The sequence below is a fragment of the Rana temporaria genome, chromosome 3 (genome assembly GCF_905171775.1).
Source record: "Rana temporaria chromosome 3, aRanTem1.1, whole genome shotgun sequence".
NCBI classification, from domain to species: Eukaryota; Metazoa; Chordata; class Amphibia; order Anura; family Ranidae; genus Rana; species Rana temporaria.
Window position 1 is genome coordinate 425,786,502 of NC_053491.1, and position 25,247 is coordinate 425,811,748.

The window sequence follows — 25,247 nt, forward strand, 5'->3', positions numbered from 1 at the left end:
TACGTCACCTTCCTCCCCATATCTGCTGATCATTCTGATACAGTTTCAATAAAAATTATGTGAACCCTTTTGGAATAATATGGATTTCTGCACAAATTGGTCCTAAAATGTGATCTGATCTTCATCTAAGTCACAACAATAGACAATCACAGTCTGCTTAAACTAATAACACACAAAGATTTAAATGTTACCATGTTTTTATTGAACACATCATGTAAACATTAACAGTGCAGGTGGAAAAGGTATGTGAACCCCTAGACTAATGCCATCTCCAAGAGCTAATTGGAGTGAGGTGTCAGGCAACTGGAGTCCAATCAATGAGATGAGATTGAAGGTGTTGGTTACAGCTGTCCTATAAAAAACACACACCAGTTCTGGGTTTGCTTTTCACAAGAAGCAATGCCTGATGTGAATGATGCCTCGCACAAAAGAGCTCTCAGAAGACCTACGATTAAGAATTGTTGACTTGCATAAAGCTGGAAAGGGTTATAAAAGTATCTTCAAAAGCCTTGCTGTTCATCAGTCCACGGTAAGACAAATTGTCTATTAATGGAGAAAGTTCAGCACTGCTGCTACTCTCCCTAGGAGTGGCCGTCCTGTAAAGATGACTGCAAGAGCACAGCGCAGACTGCTCAATGAGGTGAAGAAGAATCCTAGAGTGTCAGCTAAAGACTTACAAAAGTCTCTGGCATATACTAACATCCCTGTTAGCGAATCTACGATACGAAAACACTAATCAAGAATGGATTTCATGGGAGGATACCACATAGGAAGCCACTGCTGTTAAAAAAAAAACATTGCTGCACGTTTACAGTTTGCACAAGAGGACCTGGATGTTCCACAGCAGTACTAGCAAAATATTATGTGGACAGATGAAACCAAAGTTGAGTTGTTTGGAAGAAACACACAACACACAACACTGTGTGGAGAAAAAGAGGCACAGCACACCAACATCAAAACCTCATCCCAACTGTAAAGTATGGTGGTGGGGGCATCATGGTTTGGGGCTGCTTTGCTGCATCAGGGCCTGGACGGATTGCTATCATCGAAGGAAAAATTTATTCCCAAGTTTATCAAGACATTTTGCAGGAGAACTTAAGGCCATCTGTCCACCAGCTGAAGCTCAACAGAAGATGGGTGTTGCAACAGGACAACGACCCAAAGCATAGAAGTAAATCGACAACAGAATGGCTTAAACAGAAGAAAAATCTCAACCCGATTGAGATGCTGTGGCATGACCTCAAGAAAGCGATTCACACCAGACATCTCAAGAATATTGCTGAACTGAAACAGTTCTGTAAAGAGGAATGGTCAAGAATTACTCCTGACCGTTGTGCACGTCTGATCTGCAACTACAGGAAACGTTTGGTTGAAGTTATTGCTGCCAATGGAGGTTCAACCAGTTATTAAATCCAAGTGTCCACAGACTTTTTCCACCTGCACTGTGAATGTTTACATGGTGTGTTCACTAAAAACATGATAACATTTAATTATTTGTGTGTTATTGGTTTAAGCAGACTGTGATTATCTATTGTTGTGACTTAGATGAAGATCAGATCACATTTTATGGCCAATTTGTGCAGAAATCCATATCATTCCAAAAGGGTTCACATACTTTTTATTGCAACTGTATGTGGTTTTCACCAAAGGTGAAAGTACTACTTTATTAACGCTCAGTGTGTTTACTTACTTTTGAGATATACGTCAGTTTCAAGGAGCCCACTGGTCCTGTGTTGGGGGGAAGATTCTGGAAAACAAAAATTCATGTATATATTATTTCTTTTAAAATGTCTGCAATCCTACTATGTACACTATCTTTGAGCCCCAGAAAAAAAAAGATGCCCCAAAAAGTTTAATATTTCATTCAGAAGCGTTTCATTTCCAGAAAAAATGATTGAGACATATATTTACATGACTGATATACTGATCAGATATACAGTAGCTTTATGACCACCCATCTAATAGTGAGTAGGTCCCCGTTTTGCAACCAAAACACCCCTGATCTGTCGAGGCATGGACACCACTAGACCTCTGAAGGTATGCTGTGGTATCTGGCATCAAGCCGTCCGTGGCAGATCCTAAAAGGGGTTGTAAAGGTTTGTTTTTTATTTTCTAAATAGGTTCCTTTAAGCTAGTGCATTGTTGGTTCACTAACCTTTTCCTTCAATTTCCCTTCTATTTTTTTTTTCTTTGTCTGAATTTCTCACTTCTTGTTCCTCCTCAGTAAGCTTGTCCCCATCATCCGAGCCATTCTGAGCACGCTGACTAACCCCCAGCCAGAACGGCTCGGATGATGGGGGCAAGCTTACTGAGGAGGAACAGGAAGTGAGAAATTCAGACAAAGAAAAAAACATTTAGGGCCAGATTCACAGAAAAAGTACGCCAGAGTATCTGCTGATACTCCGGCGTACTTTCAGATTTGCCGCGTCGTATCTTTATTTTGAATTCTCAAACAAAGATACAACGGCATTTGACTAAGATCCGAGGCGTGCGGCTTCGTACGCCTTCGGATCTTAGGATGCAAAACTTTGGCGCCCACTGGGTGGAGTTCGCGTCGTTTTCCACGTCGGGTATGCTAATTAGCTGTTTATGGCGATCCACGAAGGTACGCGCGTTCGTCGCATTCTCTTACGTCGTCGCTAGTCGGCTTTTCCCGTCGTAAAGTTGCGATTGCTATTTAGGTGGTGTAAAAATAGACAGCCCATGTTAAAGTATGGTCGTCGTTCCAGCGGCGAATTAAATTTTTTTTTTTTTTGCGTAAGACGTTCAGGAATAGGAAAGGACGTAACGCACGTCGCCGTTCAAAAAATTACGTCGGTGCGACGTCATTTCGCGCAAAGCACGGCGGGAAATTTCAAAACGGAGCATGCACAGTATGTTCGGCGCGGGAACGCGCCTAATTTAAATGATACACGCCCCATTTGAATTAGGCGGGCTTGCGCCGGACGGCTTTACGCTACGCCTCCGCAAGTTTACAGGCAAGTGCTTTGTGAATCAAGCACTTGCGCTGAAAACTTGCGGCGGTGTAACGTAAATGACATACGTTACGCCGCCGCAAATGTATGTGAATCTGGCCCTTAGAAGGGAAATTGAAGGAAAAGGTAAGTGAACCAACAATGCACTAGCTTAAAGGAACCTATTTAGAAAATAAAAAATTAACCTTTACAACCCCTTTAAAACTTGTACATTTAAAACTTGCAAATGTGTGCATTTGATGACTTGATGAATGTCGTTTGAATTTTTATTTTTATTTTGTTTGCTTTTAACATTTTGTTTTGGAACAACTGGACTTTACAGAACAAAAAACACATTCACTGTTAGAAAACTGAAAATTGTATCAAATACTTACCTTAATTTTCCTTTCCTGACGCCAATACATGGCAGCATACATGTGATATAGCTCTGCCCCATATCCACCAACAGGACCAGTTTAAAGCTGTAAAAGGAAAGCTAAAGCAATCTCTCCCGTTCTCCGTAAAAATATCAAGATCAAAAAAAGGAAGGTTTCATATGCTGCCGTGGATTGGCATCAGGAAATAAAAATTACCGTAAGTATTTGATACACATTTCAATTTTTCTGATGCCAACATGGCAGCATACTAGTGATAAATAACTAGCTAAATGGGGAGGGCTAAAAAGTATAATCAAGCTTTATTACAATGGACATGGCATACTGAGCCACCATTCCATCAAAGTCCATTGATGGCCCCTGGATCGTCCCTGTAGCGCCTGAGGCATGCGTACTGCAGCAACCAGCCTGCTGCTTTGTAAATGTCTCCATAGGCAGTTTGCATGCACTGCCCTGAACTTAAGGATGTAAAAATGGACCCAGCTGAATGAGTCTCCATCACTTCTGGATGCTCTTGCCTGGCCAAACTGAAAGTTTTCTGGATGACCTTGACATTCCAAGAAGACAAGGCTTTGTTTTAGCTTCCTACTCCAAACTTGGTTGAGAATAGGGGAGAATGGGGGAGGTCCCTCTAACTTACCTTTAGGGCTTGTTCACACTTGATTACATTTCTGACCCTCAACAAACGCTCCTATAGCGTTTGTATGGCAATAGTATAGGCATCAGACAGGCATCAATGAGCTTTAGTATGAGAATTAGACAGGTGTTTTACAAGCAATAATGGGGAGTTAAAAATGCCCCCCAAATGGCCTATGGGCAGTTTTGGAGCGTTTGACAAGCGTTGAAACTGCTCCACAAATGCATGTTCCATTACAGTAAATGAAAGTATCTTAACGCTCCACAAACGATCAGCATCTGCCTGCCAGAGCATTTGCGAGGCGTTACCATAAACTTGAATGGGAGGCGTTGAAAGGCTTCAAACGCCTCCTGACTCGACATGAGGCTTCAATTTTGAAGCGCAGCGAAGTTAACACTTATGCCGCATACACAAGGTCAGACTTTTGACCGGGCAAAACTCAGACGGAAATTACGACGGAAAAAGTCAGATGGGGCATACACACGGTCGGAATATCTGATGAAAAGCTCCCATCGGAAATTCCAACCGCGTACGCGGCATTAGTGTGAACAGCACTATGTGCTGTCGATTGTATCTTGTGCATAGGCGCTTGGGGGGCCTTTTTAACGACTCTCAAACGCCTGCTCTTAATGCCAGCGTGAACTCAGCCTTATAGATTTAAACAGGTTCTGTGCGTGAATATAGGGGCGGAGATATATCATATCATATATGTTGCCATGTTGGTTCACTGATGGGTTTACTGACACTATCTGTTAAAGTGAACCTGTCACTTTGCTCCCTGTATATAACACAATCCATTTGAACTGTCACTATAAAGTGCCTGCTCAACCTTTTTTTCTGGAGGCATCTGTGATGAAATATTGCTGAATCGGGTTAAATCTGTCTATAAAGAGCATTTACAGGGTGATCTAATGCCACTTAGAGGAAGACTGCGTTGTATTCCCCTGAACAGGAAGTGTTGTTAACAGACCGCAATGTTCTAGGGAGCCACGCTGGCTGAGCTTCTCTTTATTTCGTATCATTATACTTGCTTTCAAATCCTTAGCGGGGTCACTGGAATGAGTCACTCTGATCACATCTTGATGATGCTGACTTCTTCCTGGAAAAGGCTCCCCGTCTTATCCTGTGTTACTGGGAAATTATCTATGCAAGCTGGTACTATGGCCTATATTCTAATGTGGTTAACATGGCAGGCTAAAATGAATGTGGTCAAAAATAAAACCTACAGCAAACTCCTGCAATCATGTAGCCACGTGTGTTACTGTATAAAAATTATGTAGAAGAAAATCACTTTCTTAATGCAATATACTAACATCCATGTTGTCATATATAATTTGACGTTCTCTACATGTAGCACCCTCCTAGATAGGTGCTGCTAGGATTAGGTGAATAGGTGCCAGGATTGGGTAAATTTCTTTTTGGGCTCACTGTATCCAGTGGTGCTGAAGATCATTGTTGGGCAAATTTAGTGTTGGCTCACTGTAATCAGTGTGGCTGTGTTGATTGTTCTGCCCTGTTCTTTGTCTTGAGGGCTGCAGGATTGATTGCTTCCCCCTGGCTGGTTCAGAAATGTTCTAGGAGTCAGTGGGCAGGAAGAGTCTAATAAGCAGCTGAATATTCATGGAGCCCTGGCCAATCCCTGGGGAGAGGTGCCCAGATAGTGACTGGGAGTCTGTATAAATACTCTGAGCCAGACAGCAGGCTGGTCTTTTTGCCCAAGGAGGAAAACACAGCCGGGGGGGGGGGGGGGGGATGCTAGCCCCCTAGGCCATTCTGCTATATGCCTGCTGGGTGTTGAGGCCTCAGATGAACGACCTGGTTAGTGAGCCTGAAGAGTGATTGAACTGCATGTTTGCTGTAAAAAACTGGTGGGAAAAGGATCCGGGTAGGCTACTTAGGAGGTCCTATGGGGGTAGGGCTACATACACACTACTCAAAGGCCTATAGGCAGGCTTTTGGGGATAAAGCAACAGGTTCCCTTTCCCCCTAAACTCTGTTAAAGCAGAACAGTTACATTCAAGGCATGTGATGAATGATAACTGTCACAGTTGCTTGTGCTCTCAACCAAACTATCAAGCTATCAAATGGCTGGTGTCATAAGTGATCACATGTGCAGCACGATGGCAACTGCAGATCAAACAGAGGCTCAGGCCTCGTACAGACGAGCGGACAGTCCGATAAAAACGGTCCGGCGGACCGTTTTCATCGGACATGTCCGCTCGGAGATTTCAGTCTGATGGCTGTACACACCATCAAACCGAAATCCCCGCGGACAGACAGCGCGATGACGTGGCGGTGACATTGACGCCGCCACGTCACCAAACCAGGAAGTAAAATACTTCCACGCATGCGTCGAATCCATTCGACGCATGTGGGAGATATCTGTCCGCTGGTTAGGTGTACTAACCAGCGGACATGTCCACCGGACAGCTTTCCAGCGGACATGTTTCTTAGCATGCTAAGAAACATTTGTCTGCTGGAAATCTGTCCGCTAGCCTGTACACACGATCAGATCTGTCCGCTGACACTGGTCCGCGGACCAGTTTCAGCGGACATGTCCGGTCGTGTGTACGAGGCCTAAGATGACCGCTTCCTTGGCTGTAAAGGATAGGAGGGTTCGGTCCTGTATAAAGAGCTGGAGAATCTGCCCTGTATGGCCGAGTACTCACGAGCAGACATGTCCGATGAAACCGGTCCGCGGACCGTTTTCATCGGACATGTCTGCCCGGGGACTGCCCGGGGACTTCTGTTCGATGGCTGTACACACCATCGAACAGCGGTCCGCGCGTAAACAATACGCGGGGCGTGTCCGCGGTGTCGCCGCGACAATGACGCGGCGACGTGGGCGGCCTGCCTTTAAAATGCTTCCACGCATGCGTCGAAGTCATTCGACGCATGCGAGGGATGGCGGGCGGCAGGACATGTACGGTAGGTCTGTACAGACGACCGTACATGTCCGGGCGGACAATGGCCCGAAAATGGTCCGCTCGGGCCTACACACGGCCAAACATGTCTGCTGAAACTGGTCCGCGGACCAGTTTCAGCAGACATGTTTGGTCGTGAGTACGGGGCCTATAGGCTATGTGTCATTCAAGTCATAGTTGACATAGGGATATGAATTCTGTGTTGGTGCTTGGTGATTGGGCCTGTTCTTTCACATGAAGTCACATACAGCTTAACTCCTAGAAGTACCTGTTACGGAGTGGTCGCAAAGTGTAGGAATGTTATGTAATCTTGGGGAGAGGGACAACCCTTTAGCTGCCATCGGTGCAACTATTACATCAGAAAGCCGAAAGTTTGTTTAATTCTTTAGTCCTGCCTTCTGGCTTTCTAGTAGAAGAGGTTCACCTCAACTTGTACAGTAATGTAGTTTTCAGCCACCCTAGTGTTAGTAATAAAACTAAGTTAAAATTATAGAAGATTACAAAAGCAAGGAATGAACCACACACATTCAAATATCGCTGTGCACGCTGTAATGAGAGCAATGATCGTAGGGCCATCATGCAACGTCAACTCTAAAATGTTGAGCACTTTTAAAGTATTGTGACTTTCCTGTGTTGTGGTTTTCACAGGTTTTCCCAAGAACACGAGGTGAGGGAAAATGTTGCTTTGGAGGCACCTGTTCTGGGGACAACTGTGTGTGCCTCTCATTTTGGGAGATTTTTTCTAAATTCAGGAAATTAAGAGAAATCTCTCCAATGTTACACAAGCAGCAAAAAATAACCCGGCAAGGCTTTTAAGCCTTACCTACTCTATCCAAAAATGTATAAAAAAATATATAAATGCACTAATAGATCTGGCAGGTCATTTTATACAACCTATAATGCCTGTTCATCTTCTGTAATATCTACCTAAATGTTTAAAGTAGACCAAAACTTTTAGCCAGATTCAGAGTCGCCGCCGCAACTTTAAGGCGGCGTAGCATATCGTATTTACGCTACACCGCCTTAAGTCAGAGAGGCAAGTACTGTATTCACAAAGTACTTGCCTCCTAACTTACGGCGGCGTAGCGTAAATAGGGCCGGCGTAAGCGCGCCTAATTCAAATTAGGATGAGGGGGCGTGTTTTATGTTAATGGTGGGTGACCTGACGTGATTGACGTTTTTACGAACGGCGCATGCGCCGTCCGTGTACATATCCCAGTGTGCATTGCGCCAAAGTACGCCGCAAGGACGTATTGGTTTCGACGTGAACGTACATTACGTCCAGCCCTATTCACGGACGACTTACGCAAACGACGTAAAATTTTCAAATTTCGGCGCGGGAACGACGGCCATACTTAACATTGACTAGTCCAGCTATTTAATGGAATAACTTTACGCCTGAAAACGCCTTACGTAAATGGCGTATCTTTACTGCGACGGGCGCACGTACGTTCGTGAATAGGCGTATCTAGTCATTTACATATTCTATGCCAAACTCAACGGAAGCGCCACCTAGCGGCCAGCCTAAATATTGCACCCTAAGATACGACGGCGCAGGCTGTCGTATCTTAGCTAGGTTTAAGTGTATCTCAGTTTGAGAATACACTTAAACTTAGGACGGCGCAGATTCCGAGTTAGGTCGGCGTATCTACTGATACGCCGGCCTAACTCTCTCTGAATCTAGCTATTTGATCTTAGGTTGGCTTTATTAAGCCACACATAATTCATGTCACACAAAAGGGCCCCTTTGACAAAATATGAAAACTGCAATTATGGACTCTTTTCCAGAACTGTCCCCCAATGCTGTCTTTATCTTGTTGCAAATTCCTGGCCCGAAAGAAACAAGTAGTGAAGCTGAGATAAAAATGACAGACCTGGAGTGTGCAAATGTAAAAACAAAGGAGCTCTGATATTTCTGTCCACAAGACCTTCCATTAAAAAGATGAGGTGACAAGCATAGCTTTGGAAACGGATAGGTTACTATGGGCAAGGCTCACCTGTGGGTTATCCATGTACCAAACCAGGTAGTTGGCCTGCTTGTCCAGGATGAAATATCTCCGCAGAAATCTGCCACATTGTGCATCTTCAATGTCCAAAAACCCACAGGTTCGGCGGAATCGATCCATATAAGGCATTCCTACTGAATCCGCACATCACCCTGTATAGAAGAGCACAAATATTATTATTTTTTTACCAATACACAAGCCTGTAATCATCTTATAAAAAAGGAAATAAGATTATCAGTATCCACCCAGAATTATTATTGACAGTGTTTACCCATCCTTTTTTGTAAATTAATTTTTTTTTAATGTATAGACCACAGAGCAAACACATTTACAGATACAAAGGTATCCCGCATTGTAACATCACATAAAGAAAAAAAATGACAACAATATACATATCAAGCAAAGCAGAAAATGACATCACTATAAACCAACAGCACAGAAAGAATCATTCCAAGGGAAATCTTGAATTCATTGTGATGAGGTGTACTCAGAGCTTTTTTTCTCAGAAAATAGGTGCAGGAACCACGACCCCGTTCAGATTTCACAAACAGTAGAAGGGTCTTAAAGAGGCATTAAATACCAGGATTGCATTACATACAGAATGCAGAGTTCAGGGGGGTTACACACAGAGTGCAGAGCTGTCACTTGTAAACACAGAAACCAGACTTCTGTGTTTACAAGTGATTTTGGTGAGAAGGCACCAAAGGGTCTGAGCCAGAGGTGGTGGAACTGAGTTCCCCCAAGTTCCCCCTGAAAAAAAGCCCTGGGTGTACTATATATTCAGCATTAGAAGAGGATCTCACTGGGGTTTTTCATGTTAAAGTAGTAAAGTGGTGGAGGGGGGATTAGGAATAAGGGATAGTAAAGAAGTTATTAGTGGTAAGATTAGCCAGAAAATAGCAGAAAGAAAGCTAATGTGGTGGTCCAGTTGCGTCCACTAAGCCCAACTACTAGGAACTTGTAGGCAGATGCAGTTCATTTTCTCCACTGCAGGGGGTGCTCAACCACAGCGGCTCTGCAGCTGGAGAGGTAGTCAGGAGTTACCTGGTTCCTCTATGGTTTCCTGGGTCACTTGGGAAGCGATCATGTTGAATGCTGTTGGCCAATGTGACTCTAGCAGCCAACTTGGGTCAAGAAGAGCCTATTTAAGGCCCTGCCTCCTGGGTCTGGCACGCTTATCGCGAATGGGTAGTGTAGGGAAAGGTACCCCCATCTGTTAGGGACAGTACTAGTGGTAGGGAGAGCTTCCTGAGGAGAAAGAAAAGTGTAGGGTCACATCTCTCCTGCACATTTTCTGTCCATTGGACATAAAACAGCCAGGCCATATTCTACCTCTTTCTAAAGATGCTGTCACTCTGGCTGGAACCCCCTCTGTTCACTTTGCTGTAACCGTGAGTGCATCTGGTTCAATACAAGCCTATTATTACTCCTGTCTGTGAGGATTATTGCCGCCACACCGCACTGCACCCCACCCACAAACTGTGTTCAATAAAACGTCTTTTGAAACCGATCACCTTGCTGTCCAAAAGACAAAATGAGAACCTCCACTTTCATAATTCAATTTTCCACCGTGACCCATTGTCCAACCATGATGGAACAGGTATCTTTATTTAGCCTGTAGGCTCTAGCTGTATGTAATAAACTAACCACCTGGGATTGATGATAATGTCTCTCTGAAAGAGGACTGAGGAGGAAGTGGTGGGCTACAGGGTTGTCACCCTGTGAGTTCCTGAATCAGTTCACATAACTGTCACCAAAAGAGTCATATTCACAGACATGACCAAAAAAATGTTCTTTTAATCTCCAACATTTGAGGTTGGCCTTTTGCCCTGTACACATAAGCGGAATTTCCGTCGGAAAAAAGTTGGATGGTTTTTCTGATGGAATTCCGCTCAAGCTTGGCTTGCATCCACACGGTCACACAAAATTTCTCTGAACTTTCAAGCATTGAGAACGCGGTGACGTACAACACTACGACAAGGCAAGAAGAAGTTCAATGCTTCTGAGCATGCGTCAAAGTGTTTCAGAGCATGCATGTTTTTTTTCCAGTCGGAATTGCATAAGACGAAGGACGGAAGGACTGATGGACCGGTTCATTGGTTAACCGATGAAGCTGACTGATGGTCTGATGTACCTACACACCATCAGTTAAAAAAACGATCAAGTCCAACGCGGTGACGTAAAACACAATGACGGCGCATCCCTGCACTTATGCAGCGTATCAGTAGATACGTCGGCGTAAGTGCTTTAAGAATCCGGGCCATACTGTGCAAAACATGGGCCCGGATTCACAAAGCACTTACGCCGACGTATCTCGATATACGCCGCGTAAGTGTAACTATGCGTCGTCGTATCTGTGCGCCGTGCCCACAGAACTAGATACGCCTGAAAATAGGCTTCATCCGACCGACGTAACTTTCCTACGCCGGCGTATCGTGGGCGCATATTTACGCTGGCCGCCTCATTGCAAATATGCAAATGAGGGAGATACATCGATTCACAAACGTAGTTGCGCCCGGGCGCATAACATACGCGGTTTGCGCAAGGCTTACGTCCGGCTTATAGTTATTCCCCATCTATGAGGCGCAACTCAAGCAAAGGTATGGACCAGGGAACAGCCGTCGTATTTTACGTCGTTTACGTAGTAGTACGTGAATAGGGCTGGGCGTAGGTTACGTTCGCGTCGTAGGCAGTGATCCGTCGTATCTTAGGGAGTAGTTCCAACGTGATTCTGAGCATGCGCACCGGGATACGTCCACGGGACGGCGCATGCGCCATACGTTATTCGTATCTTTATGACGCTCAGTCCATCATTAGCATGGCTCACGCCCACTTCCACCTACGCTGGCTTACGCCGAGGAATCCCAGCGTAGATTTGGGGGCGAGTGCTTTGTGAATCCAGTGCTTGCATCTGTGCTCTGCGTCGGTGTAGCGTATATTAGATACGCTACGTCCGCACAAATATGCGCCAATGTATGTGAATCCGGGCCATGGTATTTAATCTTGTTCTGCAAAAAATTAGCTGTTTGAGATCCTTCTCTCCCCCACTTGGGTAGAAACCAAGGAATACGGTCTTTACTTGATGAAATAAGAGTGGCATAGAAAATATGAAGAGAGTATCTGTGCGAGGTTGCATACGGCTTCACATGTTGTGAGCTGGGGAAAAGCCAAATGCTGAGATTGCAGGGAGGTAGGAGAATGTCGGTTTCTCACAGCCTTCCAAAGTAGAAGTGGTGGCTCAACCATAGTTTATATTTCTGCCCCTGACTAAAACCCAGTTCTGTAGTCTACATGCACAGTTATCGATTGAAAACGTTCAAATTTGGGTCATGTAAACCAGGGAGACAGTCCAGATTACAGATTACTGGCATCAAGAAAAGTTTCAAGAAATGAAAGACCATAAGCTTCATCTTCAGGACTGTACTCGTGGTTCCTATTAGGGGATTGACTTTTGATGGCTGTATGGTCAGATGTGGGGAGCAATAAAAATGCCTGAAGGGGAGCAGTAATATGGCCTGTTTAAGTGACACTCAACTCCTAACTCCTAGCCTCTGCATGTTTAAACCAGTCTATAACCCTACTAAGGTGTAAAGATTGATTTTACTTTGTTTCTGTAGACTGACTACCACAATTTTTATTCTAGGGGATTGATCTGCCCAAAAGAACCTTGTGAACTCATGCTTCACCATACTCAAAAAAGTATGGGGAAAACAAATTGGGAGGGGTACTGTAAAATAGAGTTAAATGCCAAGGTAAACGAGGAAGCTAGCAGTTGTTGGAATGTTTAATAGTATGATCAAGTGAGCCCATTGGAAACTGGAACATTAACCATAGGAATAGATTTGAGAACTGGAAGAAATTAATTTTCAAATATAGGCTTTTTTACAGCGTCCCATACCTGGGAGGACTGGACTGGAATTTTTGGAAAGGACTGACCATTACAGTTGACTTAGTTGCCTAAGACCCTGAGCTGTAATGGTTTAAGATACAAAATGTTTGATTTTGGGTAATTTGAGTGTACTTGCAACCTAACTGATTTGTTTCTGAATTCATTAAATATACAAAATATTCATAAATATTCATAATTCACCATTTTCACTTTCACTTTATATACTAGCAAGATCTTGACTTGTTCTCAAAGTACTCTTAATACTACAGCTTGCGCTATTACCAGAGATTTTTCGTGTGTCTTTTCCAATGACTGTAGTTGAGCTGTTAGAGGAGATAATTTGCTGATTTGTGTAGGCAGACCTTTCATTAATCCACCCATTCTCCATTCATAGAGTGCTTTTCATTGTGGAAAGAGTTAGTACAGCGTCTATAAATGGAGCATGGGAACGGAAATTGTGGGCATAGGTGGCACTTAATGAGTGCCTGTCATAGGTGCAGTCGCTCCCACGAAAACCCAACAACACCGGAAGATCACTGTTTCGGAAGTATCTGGGGCAGAGGACTTCGGATTTAAAGTGAACAAAGCAGCCACCAGCAGAGACGTTTCGTTCATATGTATTGTCCCTAATGCTGTTCACTAAAAATCACTTAGCCTTATAGTGCCAAAGTTTTTCTTCTTTTTAAGTTTTAGATACCGTAAGGAATGCTTCCTTTCACTTCCTGTTCCAACGACCCAAGTAAGAGATGATCTCTCCAAAGTGAGGGATTGCACCCTTTTAGACTATTGCCAACTCAAAAATTTGGAATTCCAATTACTTTCTGTATATCAACAGGCTTATGTTTGCATCAGAAGGGTTTTGCATTTCCATACATGTCTATGTAAGTGCCAAACTTATTTGAAGCAGATCAAACGCAGACCAGAAAGATGTCAACTGCTGGTCCAATATACCTGTCATTGCACCCTGAATGATCTCAAAAGCATCTCAAACAGATCTTATCACAAGCCTAAAGCTTGTCAACTCGGACTGTAAAATGTTTCAGAGTTGTAATTTATTTCTTTTTAATAAAGTAAGCATTTTGTATTTAAAAAATGTTATTACTTTTTCTTTAGGAGTATTCTCCCAATTTATGGACTCATCAATATCATACTATATCATAAGTATATCATAGTATGATAATCAATGTGCGGGTACTTTTAATAAATAATAATTGTATTAAATATTATTCTCCAGAAACTTCTGTGCATACAGTGTGGAGTTGAAAATTAAATCAGAAACGGCAATACCTATGTAGAAAACCTCAGTATTATTGGGTATTAGAGTTGATTTCCTGGAACTGGTGGTATTGGCTGGTGTTTGATAGCTAGTAAAGATCCCCACTGGTGCTTTTAGTGTCACCACATTAGAGTCACACTCAAAAGTAGGTCCAAAATCAGCCACAGGTAAGGCCTTCAGAACAAGATGGGCTCAGAACTTTGGAACATGCACCGTGAACATAGGATAGTACTGAATAAAATGTGGTTTTCACCTCCCACACATGCCTTGACTGACACTGAATGGAAGAACGTAAATCTTGTTGTAGGCTGTTAATAATTTTGAAGATCTACTGTTTTTGCACCACTTGGCAGAACTGAGCATTTTGTGTGGAGGGCAACAGAAAGTAAGTAAAAGGGTATAGAGAGCAACTTCTCCTATACTGGGGCAATCATAACGAAGGAGAATTACACCACTCTGAGGCCCCGTACACACGACCGAGTTTCTCGGCAGAATTCAGCCAGAAACTCGATGGGAGCCGTATTCTGCTGAGGAAACCGGTCGTGTGTACACTTTTGGCCGAGGAAACCGACGAGGATCTCGTCGGGCCAAAAAGAGAACACGTTCTCTATTTCCTCGTTAGTCAATGGGGAAACTTGGCTCGCCGAGATCCTCGGCGGCTTCACAAGGAACTCGACGAGCAAAACGATGTGTTTTGCTTGTCGAGTTTCTTGGACGTGTGTACGGGGCCTAACAGTTCATCAATCTCTAATATATTCTCTTCTGTTGACTAGCTTGTTGGGGCCCAGCTGTTTTGTCAGAGTGCTCAGGAAAATGTCCCTTTAAGCACTGATGATGACACTGGTCCTTTCAAGCACTTACTTGATCTGTTCACTAGCTCTGTGATACTCACAGACAACGCTTTCCCTCTATTGTCAAGTGTAATGTGAATATGGGCAGCAGACTTTCACCAACTTGTTGTGCATATTGGGTGAAGCACAGCCAGTTTGTGTCTTCAGCATCCTTTCCCCTTAATCAGATAGCAGGTTCCACCAACATTCGTGGCACTCTCTGATGTTGCAATTGCAGGCTCAATTGCAGACCTGCTCTTTTTGTACCTCTTGGCGGAACTGAGAATTTGGAGTTGAGGGCAAAGGAAAGGTGAGTATATTCAGCTTGTGGGGTTGCTCAAATGGGCAAAGCACAGTTTACATTACATTACCGTTTAGTACATTATGGATAATTTTCCAAAGCAACGCCATGGCCCTAATTTGACAACCATGTAAGTGCGAGTGCGTGTCTCTGAGCGCACACTGTCTGCGTTCGGGATACACATTTGCACCAATGCGGATGTCAAATTGGGAGCAGCAGCTGTGTAGCCCTGTGTGGGTAAATGCAGCCCTCGCAAAGGTGTACACTTAAGCATGCCTGTGTGAACAAAGCCTTAAAGTCAGATACCACTGTCCCTGTTTTCTCTTCAGTTGTTTCTCTTTTTGGTCTGATGTATAGAACTCCTATGATGTACTATTTAACTACCAAAAGTGTTACTACACTAAACTTTTTATCCAATCTCTACTGTATATTATTGCATTTCTTATCCTTTAGTATAAAGGCAAAGCAATGTTAAAATAAAACACTTGAGGGTTTAACCAATTACTCTTTGCATATCGTTTTTTTATGGTCTGATTGCAAATGTGCGTTCTTTGCCCACATAATTTGTATTAAAAGGTGTCCCTCTTTCTCTTCTCAGAAAGTTGTCAGGTATGTAACACCCCTCTACTAGGGTGGCCTCATTTACATAGAATATCTTCAGGTTTTACTAGTCCTAACCTGCCTTTCAATATTGTAACAATATGTTAATATCATATCACTGACGATGCTGATGATGGGAAAAAGTGTGTGACCTGTAATTAGACAACGAGAAGCTGCCTTTTTGCTTTTGTGAGCCTATAGTCACAAACCCACTGGTCCTCATGGTAAATCCAACCCTGAATGGGTTAGAATACATGGAAAACCAACTCCGCCCAAAGACCAGCTCACCCGAAAGACCAACTCCCTTCAAAGACAAACTCCTCCCAAAAACCAGCTCACCCGAAAGACCAACCGCCCCCAAAGGCCAACTCCCCCGCCCCGAATACCAACTCTACCCAAAGGCCAACTCCTCTCAAAGGCCAACTGTCCCAAAAGACAATCCCCCTCCCCAAAGATCAACTCCTCCCAAAGACCAACTCTCTCGTAGGACCACCTCCCCCCAAAGGCTAACTGCCCCAAAATACCAACTCTCCCCAAAGGCTAACTGAAATGCAGAGCAACTGCGTTGCAACCGTGATGCCTACCAAGGAGAATTCCTGGACGGCTCCATGGTCAAGGGGAAATAGTTGAGAAATATGAGTATAAAAGTACAACTAAAGGTAAAACTTTTTTTTTGTTTGGGATAGAGTGAGAATAGAATAAAACACCTGTCAGTTTTTAGTGCTGTCTGTGCCTCCATTAGAGGGATTCACCATCTCTATTTGTCCTGAGGGTCCTTTAATTTGCAGGGATTTCCTTTCACTTTGTGTTCTGGCTGTGGGACAGGAAGTGAAGGCAAATCTCTCCAATGGGACACAGATGGCAAATAAAATATATCTGACAGGGGTTATAACCCTCCCTTATGCCTAGTACACACGATGAGAATATGGGATGAATGATCCTCTGCTTTTTTTTCCATGCTAGTCTCATATCGAAAACTAATAGGTTACTAAAGTTATGACAATTCATGTATGACAGAATACAACTTTGGAAGTGATGTAATGTATTGTATTGTATTTTAATGTATTCTTTTGTTTCTGAGCATGCATGTTCTTGGTCACACAAATTTTTTCATACAAAGACTTTAAGAATTACACAAAAATCATTCATTCTGTTATTATACGAGAAACTTTTTCGTGCTTGTCCCTTCAGATAATTTTGCATGAACTGTTGTGATCAGCTCATGAAAGCTGTACACTAATAAGATTATCAGACGATCGCTCCGAAAACTGTATTTTTCATCTTATTATCTCATTATGTGTACTAGGCATTACTCTAACCATTTTTTGGGTATAGTTCTACAAAGGATGGCTGCATGTGTCGGTATGCTCTAAATCCCATGGGCGCTTTTATTGAACACTAATTATAAATGGTATAATAAGGGTCTATTAATATGTAATGTTCTGATCATTACAGATATTTGCCATAAATCATAATGGTAGAGCTATATGAATGTGTCTTGATGAACTTCAGCCAGGAGATCACTGGACATTAGATATAATAGTGGAACTGTATGACGCAGCGATAATAATCTGCAGTAAAGTGATCATCATTAGATATAATTCAAGATCCGGGTGATCCATTCCAGGTAATCTACGATCAGATCACTCAGCAGTATAGATAAAACCCAGCACTGTATTATCCTTCGATAATAATCTGCAGTAAAGTAAATATATAATGGTAGAACTGTATGATGCAGTGATAATAATCTGCAGTAACGTGATCATCAAAACATGAGATATAATCCAAGATCTGGGAGATCCTTTTCTAGTAATCCACAAACAGATCACTAGACAGAGCAGGTAATCCCAGCACTGTATGATCTGGTGATAATAATCTGCAGTAAAGCGATCATTGGACATCAGATATAATCCAATGAACCTTTCCTGGTAATCTTCAATCAGATCACCAGACATTACAGGTAATCCTAGCACCGTATAATCACTTTGTTTACATTGAAGTGATCATCAGACAACAGATCTAATCCAATCATTGTGTATTCTCCCAGCACTTTATATGTCCTTGTTGCACACAAGTATCATCTATTGTAATGCATGGTCTGATCCTGTCCTAATCATTTACAGTCATTAAAGGCCAAGTCCACCCATAACTAGTGCTATAGCCTCGTGCCGGTAAGGACCAGTTGAATCACTTGCTGGCTCCTTTAATTCCCTGCGGACTTCTGTGGTTAGATGTTTCCGCCAGAATTCCCAGTTCCACCCACCTGCTGTGGCCGTTACAAAGCCAAGTGATGGAGTCACACATGTCAGATGATTCTCCATAATGTACTGTAGAGTGACGCCTTTGTTATGTTCTTGTTGGGGGGCAGACACCCAAACTGCTGCTGGGAAAACACACCTTTGGGATCCCCAGGAGATATCGGATATTCAGGGTCAACAGATTGATGTCCACCAAAACGTAAAAAAATCCCTCTCTGAAAATACTGCATATAGTAATCAATGGCAATGGTAATCAATGGCATTGTTCACCCAGCTGTGCCGAGGTACACTAAACATTTGGTGCATGCAGCATTGATGAATTCCAGTCTTACCCTCAGTTATTCCAATTGTACAGGCTCCTCTCCTGTACTGAAATGTCTTCCTCTGATATCACTGCACACTGTAAGTTATCACAGTGTGCATTAGAAGCTGCAATGAGTCTGAGAAAGCTCACTTCACTTCCTGGCTGGAGGATGTCAAGCATAAGTGTCCATGAAAATGCATGCGTTAGCAGATACATGGTGGTTCCGTTAAAAATAAATGTCACCTCCACACAACTGCTTATGGGTAGTGCGCTTTTGGAACGCACGCAATTTTACACATGTTCCTGTCACACACGGAGTGTGAATTTAACCCTAACAAAGATCACAGGTCATCAGCATGTTGCACATTTAGGCCTCATAGACATGGGTGGTTTGCCCATCACCATTACAATAAATGCTATTGCACCAAGTGTTTTGGGATGCAGATAAATGCACACATTAGCAGATACATGGGGGTGCCATTAAGAATTAATGGCACTGCTGGGCTTCTGCTTAAGGCCCCTTTCAGACGTATACGACTTGTCCCACAATTCCCCATTATTTCCAATGACAACTATTCATATTAGTACGACTTTAAGCCTTTCCAAATTCAAAGTAGTCCCTGCACTACTTTGGTCCGATTTTGATGCTACTTACACAGGCATTCCCTGAAATCGAAGTGAAATCGCGGTAATATCGTGGTGAAGTCGCAGTAGTGTGAAAAGGGCCTAAGGGTAGTGCGCTTCGGGAAAGCACACAATTTTGCGCATGTTCCTGACATACACAGAATGTGAACAGAACTTTAGCGAGGATCACAGGTCATCATCGTGTTGCACATTTGGCCCCATAAACAGGGTGGTTTGGCCCATCAGCGTTAAATGCTATGGCACCATGCGTTTTGGGGTGCAGGAAAATGCACACATTAGCAGATACATGAGGTGCCATTTATAATTGACACCCTATGTATCTGCCCAGTACTGCCATAAATTGGGAATTAATGGCAGTGCTGGGCATCTACTTAAGGGTAGTGCGCTTTGGGAAAGTACACAATTTTGCTAATTTTCCCGACATTCACGGAATGTGAACGGAACCTTAGCGAGGATCACAGGTCATCAGCATGACCCCATAAATAGGGTGGTTTGGCTCATCACTGTTAAATCCTGGAATTTTCAGGTACCTGGGGGGCAGGCTGAAATACGTGGCAGATAGGCACTGTACTGAGTGGTACTTGTGTTTAGGATTGTATGCCTGGAATGCAGAGTCCCTGTGTTCGGGGCATACGTCCGTGAATGCACACAGTCCTAAACGTGATTACCTATCAGCACATCATCTAGCCTCTGCACATTTCAGCCTGTCAGTGGGGCTGGATGCCCCACCTGTGCTTCCTGGATGCCCAAAAAAAAAAAAAACAGGATTTGACGATGACGGGCCAAAACGCCCCTTGTGCATGTAGCCTTAGGCCTTGTACACACGATCAGTCTAAACCGATGAGAACGGACTGAAGTTCAGTTTCATCGGTCCAAACCGACCCGTGTGTGGGCCCCATCAGTCAGTTATCCTTCGGTCCAAAAATTTAGAACTTGCTTTAAAATTGAACTGATGGACGCCTACCTGATAGGTCAAAACCGATGGTTAGTACGTAAAAGCATCGGTTCAAGTCGACGCATCCTTGGAAGCATTGAACTTCGTTTTTTTCAGCACGTCGTTGTGTTTTACGTCACCGCGTTGGACTCGATCGTTTTTTTAACTGATGGTGTGTAGGCACATCAGACCATCAGTCAGCTTCATCGGTTAACCGATGAGAACAGTCCTTCAGTCCGTTCTCATCGGTTTAGACTGATCGTGTGTACAGGGCTTTACCATATTCATGTCAACTAATTTAAAAGAGCGCACTAATAAAACGAAAACAAACCTACCTCAGCACACAGCATGGTCAGTCTTATGTTTTTCCATGGTGTGACCTCTCGTTCCCATCTGATAACTGAACCCTGTGTCAGTTCTTTATAACGTCATTCCTTGGGACAGCGTAAAGGTGAACTTCATCAAGTCGTAGACTGTGGAGAGTTGTGCGATCGTACTGCGCTGGGAGCGAGTGTCAGTCAATGCGTTTGCAACCAAGTTAAGAGTTGTGTGATCCTTCTGTGTCTGCAGACTATGATCCAGGACAGGTCCTGTTGAATGCGACTAACTACTACTAGCTATACCACGACCTGCATAGATGAGATCTTCCATGCAGATCACGAAGCGTCTCTTGGAAAGGCGTGCAGAGAAGTGATTGTAGATTGTGGCTGTACAAGGATCCGGCTCATCAGAATCTCTGCTGTCTCTTCTGTGTTTGTTTGCTTCCTACTCAGCGAGTCTTTCCCCTGACAGTCAGTGTGGCAGGCACGCCTTGCGCACACCCCTACACTCACACAAAAGAAGCTCTCAGAACTGTGGGCTGGGTTAGCATAGAGTACAGTAGAAGCAGGAAGCTTGCACAAAGACACAATACAATAGGCATTTTTTGCTATGACTTGTCCCTGACCAGTATGTGACCACATTCACATGTCGCAAATAAGCCACACGTACATCTGGAGCCCCCGCACTTGCCAGCTGTCCTCGGCCCAGATACTGAAGATTCGGCTTCATCTTATACACATGATTGCATCATTGAATTCTTATGATCTGTACTTTTTTCGGCTTTTTTATAGGGTAACTCAAGCCATCTTATGAAGCAGATCATCCACCTGCCAGCATGTTTTCAATGTTCAGCCGTTGTGTGGCAAAGCGGTGTGATGACATATTTCATTTAATGCCTGTTCATACCAGGGGTTGCGCTCAGGGGTAAAGTCCTGGGGAAAAAAGTGTGGGAACTCCCACCCAAGATCCACTCCCCCACCAAAAAAAAAAAAATGATACGCTCATATGCATAATTACTAAACCGCAAGTTCTTTCTAAATCCCGCGATAACCTCCGCAATGTCTCCTGGGAACAATGACAAAAGCTCCCAGGAGACATTGTGGCATCGAGAAAGTGACTGAATACCCGCACACTACCCGATGAATCCATATACAGGAAGCGGCCAGTAACATATAGGATTACTAAGGTTCGCCTGCCCCTGACAGTGACTCGAGCTGGGCATCGCCGCTTAGTGAAGGATTGGCACGGGCAGCTCGGCTGCTCTCAGCTGCTCTAGTCCTGCAAAGGGAACTGCGTTCCTACTGTGAAAAAAGTGCAGGAACTCCGTTCCCACAGAACTTGAGCCCTGGTTGCGCTAGAAGGCAGCCAACGGTGTGCGGTAGGTTGTCGGCGGTGCCAATATAGAGCCTTCACTAATTTTCCAATGTACCTTTCTCCTGCCATCCCCCCCATCCCTCCCTATAAAACGATTGCGAAAACAAAAAGGTGGTAATAAACTTAACCACTTCAATACCAGGCACTTTTACCCCCTTCCTGCCCACGCCAATTTTGTAAATTGAATGACAGTTGCACGGTCATGCAACACTGTACCCAAGCGTAATTTTTATAATTTTGTTCACACAAAAAGAGCTTTCTTTTGAAGGGTAATTAATCACTGCTGCGTTTTATTTTTTGCCAATTAAACAAAAAAAAGGCTGACAATTTTGAAAAGAAACTTGTTTTTCTATTATACAATTTTGCAAAAAAAAAAAAAAAAAAAATTGTTCTTCATAAATTGCCAAAATGTATTCTGCTACATTCCTTTGGTGAAAAAAACCCTAATCAGTTTATACAATGCCTTGAAAAAGAATTCACACCACCTTGAAATTTCCCAGATTCTGTTACAAAGTGTATTTTGTTGGGATTTTATGTGATAGACCAACACAAAGTGGCACCTAATTGTGAAGCGAAGGGAAAATGATAAATGGTTTTCATACTTTTTTACAAATACATATCTGTGTGGTGTGCATTTGTATTCAGCCCACTTTACTTTGATACCCCCAACTAAAATCTAGTAGAACCAATTGCCTTCAGAACTCACCTAATTAGTAAATAGAGTCCACCTGTGTGTAATTTAATCTCAGTTTAAATACATCTGTTCTGTGAAGCCCTCAGAGGTTTGTTAGAGAACCTTAGTGAACAAATAGCATCATTAAGGCCAAGGAACACAACAGACAGGTCAGGGATAATGTTGTGGAGTTTTAAAGCAGGGTCAGGTTATAAAACGATATCCCAAACTTTGAACATCTCATGAAGCACTGTTCAGTCCATCATCCGAAAATGGAAAGAGTATGGCACAACTGTACAGCTACCAAGACATGGCCGTCCATCTAAACTGACAGGCCGGGCAAGGAGAGCATTAATGAGAGAAGCAGCCAAGAGGCCCATGGTAACTCTGGAGAAGACAGCTCAGGTGGGAGAATCTGTCCACAGGACAACTATTAGTCGTGCTCTCCACAAATCTGGCCTTAATGGAAGAATGGCAAGAAGAAAGCCATTGTTGAAAGAAAGCCATAAGAAGTCTCGTTTGCAGTTTGCAAGAAGCTATGTGGGGAACACAGCAATGTGGAAGGTGCTCTGGTCAGATGAGACCAACATTTTACTTTTTGGCCTACAAGCAAGACGCTATGTGTGGTGGAAAACTAACACTGCACATCATCCTGAACACACCATCCTCACCATGAAATATGGTGGTGGCAGCATCATGTTGAGGGGATGCTTTTCTTCAACAGGGACAGGGAAGCTGGTCAGAGTTGATGGGAAGATGGATGGAGCCAAATACAGGGCAATCTTAGACGAAAACCTGTTTAAGTCTGCAAAAGACTTGAGACTGGGGCAGAGGTTCACCTTCCAGCAGGACAACGACCCTAAACATACAGCCAGAGCTGCAATGGAATGGTTTAGATCAGGGGGTCGCCAAACTACGGCCTGTGGGCTGAATGTTGCCCTTTGCTTGCCTTTATCTGGCCCTTGGGGCACTATTCCTAATAATAATAATGTAACAATTAATTAATTAATTCAGTGATTTTTCCAATAATATAGGGCAGCCATCACAAATTTTGGGGCCCCTTACACAGCTTTAGAGCAGAGCAGAGAACCGGGGGGGGGGGGGTGCTGACAAAAATGGCAGTGCTGGGCATCTGCTTAGGGTGTAATGCCTGTACCCCCCTGATGGAGGCCCTGCCTCAACCCTTTTCTTCAGTGTGGTTTTTGCAGAGTTCCTCTTCCCGTGTGATGATGGACAGAGGCGGCTGTGACTTCCAGAAGAAACTGGAGCTAGAAGGCTGAGATGTTCAGAGACGGAGTGTGTGTGCCGTCCTCTGGCTGGTAAAGCAGCTCTTGTGACTCCTCCCACTACGCTGACGTCACGTGTAAAGGTCCACTCCGTAGTAGCTGGTCACATGACTGTAGCTAATCAGTAAAACCAAAAAAACGGGAGGGGGGGCAGCCGGGCCTGTAAGGGGCCCTGGGGACCATCCGGCCCATTACAGGTGTAATGCAAAAAAAAAAAAAGAGAATGGGAGGGGGGCCAGCCGGGCCCCTTACAGGTGTAATGCAAAAAAAAGAAAATGGGAGGGGGGCCAGCCGGGCCCCTGGGGACCATCAGGATCCTTACAGGTGTAATGCCTATACCCACCTAATGGTGGCCCTGACTGTACATACATTAAAATCTCTGATAAAGCAAAAAAAAAAAAATCTCTGATAAAGCTAAAGTCCATACAAAAGTCCAATAATTACACACCATGGGATGTGCTAACATATACACCTCATAACCAAAAGTGATGCAAAGAAAGTTGTGAGGAAATCCCAACCATATATCTTGTGCTAGAGAGGAAGGAAGTCCAAGGAGAGTCGATTTGACACCCATGGGAATTTCAACACCAGAGGCTCTCACAAAACCGGTGACCTTCTTATTGAGGATGTTCAATGATCGCTCAATTAGCCAATAAAGATGTGCATCGGCAGCCGCCCGGGTGCTTCTTGGTATTCGATCCCACTGATCCTCACTCACCGATAATAGGTCACAGCATATGCAAGATAAAGGATCCACAAAGTAAAGTATTGTAAAATTCCCCTCGGGGCTTGGGGCAGAGTTTATCTAAAATATCTCAAATATTGATAGAAGAAACAGAACCTAAAGACTCACCCTATTTGGGAAAATGGGAGGAGGAAATAGGTGCCCTACGAGATGAGGAACATAGGACGAAGATTCTGAGGGTAGCTTGCTTTGCTTCTAGTGATGTTAAGACAATAGAAATGTGCTACAAACTAATAGCAAGGTGGTATGTTACCCCGCAGAGAGCACAGAAGCTTAGTGCAGAGACCCAACAACTTCCTGGAGGGGATGTGGTGCTCTTGGGACTTTTGCGCACTTATGGTGGGAATGCGCGAAGATCCAGCCTTATTGGGAGAGAATTATAGATGGAATTTTTCAAATAACAGGGGAACAAATTCAGAGCAGGATTTTGAAGCAATTGTACGATAATCTGATCATTAGTACAGAGCTTTCGAGAACCGATCATGACAGTTCATCCGATATTATCCGATCGGACAAGCACAAAGAAAAAATTTAATCAGTAAAGTTGTTGGTCGAAAATACAATAGAAATACACTACAACACATCACATCCCTTCCAAGAATTTTCTTAAAGCGGAGTTCCGGCCACAATTTCACTTTTTATATATAAATACCCCTCTAATACACAAGCTTAATGTATTCTAGTAAAGTTAGTCTGTAAACTAAGGTCCGTTTTGTTAGGTTGTTACAACATTTAGACACTTTATAAAATAGAAATTGACTGGGGCCATCTTAAGTGTGGGCATCATGAAGCCAAACTGTATGACTGTCTGGATTTCAGCCTTGCAGATCTCGCACATGCTCAGTGCTGCACAAGCAGTGTAATAGGTTTCAGATCAGGTTTCAGCACCTGTACT

At 43.6% G+C, this 25,247-nt stretch overlaps 1 protein-coding gene across 1 annotated transcript in view; it reads right to left on the bottom strand.

Annotated features, from left to right (window-relative positions):
- The window catches only part of PLEKHA2 (pleckstrin homology domain containing A2), a 105,119-nt gene extending 84,347 nt beyond the window's left edge, over nt 1–20,772 (bottom strand). The window contains exons 1-3 of the mRNA XM_040346242.1: nt 20,289–20,772; nt 8,908–9,068; nt 1,691–1,747 (exon numbers count right to left, since the gene is read on the bottom strand). Of these exons, the coding sequence (XP_040202176.1) occupies nt 1,691–1,747; nt 8,908–9,045 (195 nt within the window). The 5' untranslated portion in view covers nt 9,046–9,068; nt 20,289–20,772. The remainder of the gene's footprint in view (nt 1–1,690; nt 1,748–8,907; nt 9,069–20,288) is intronic.
- Nucleotides 20,773–25,247: the final 4,475 nt, after the last annotated feature.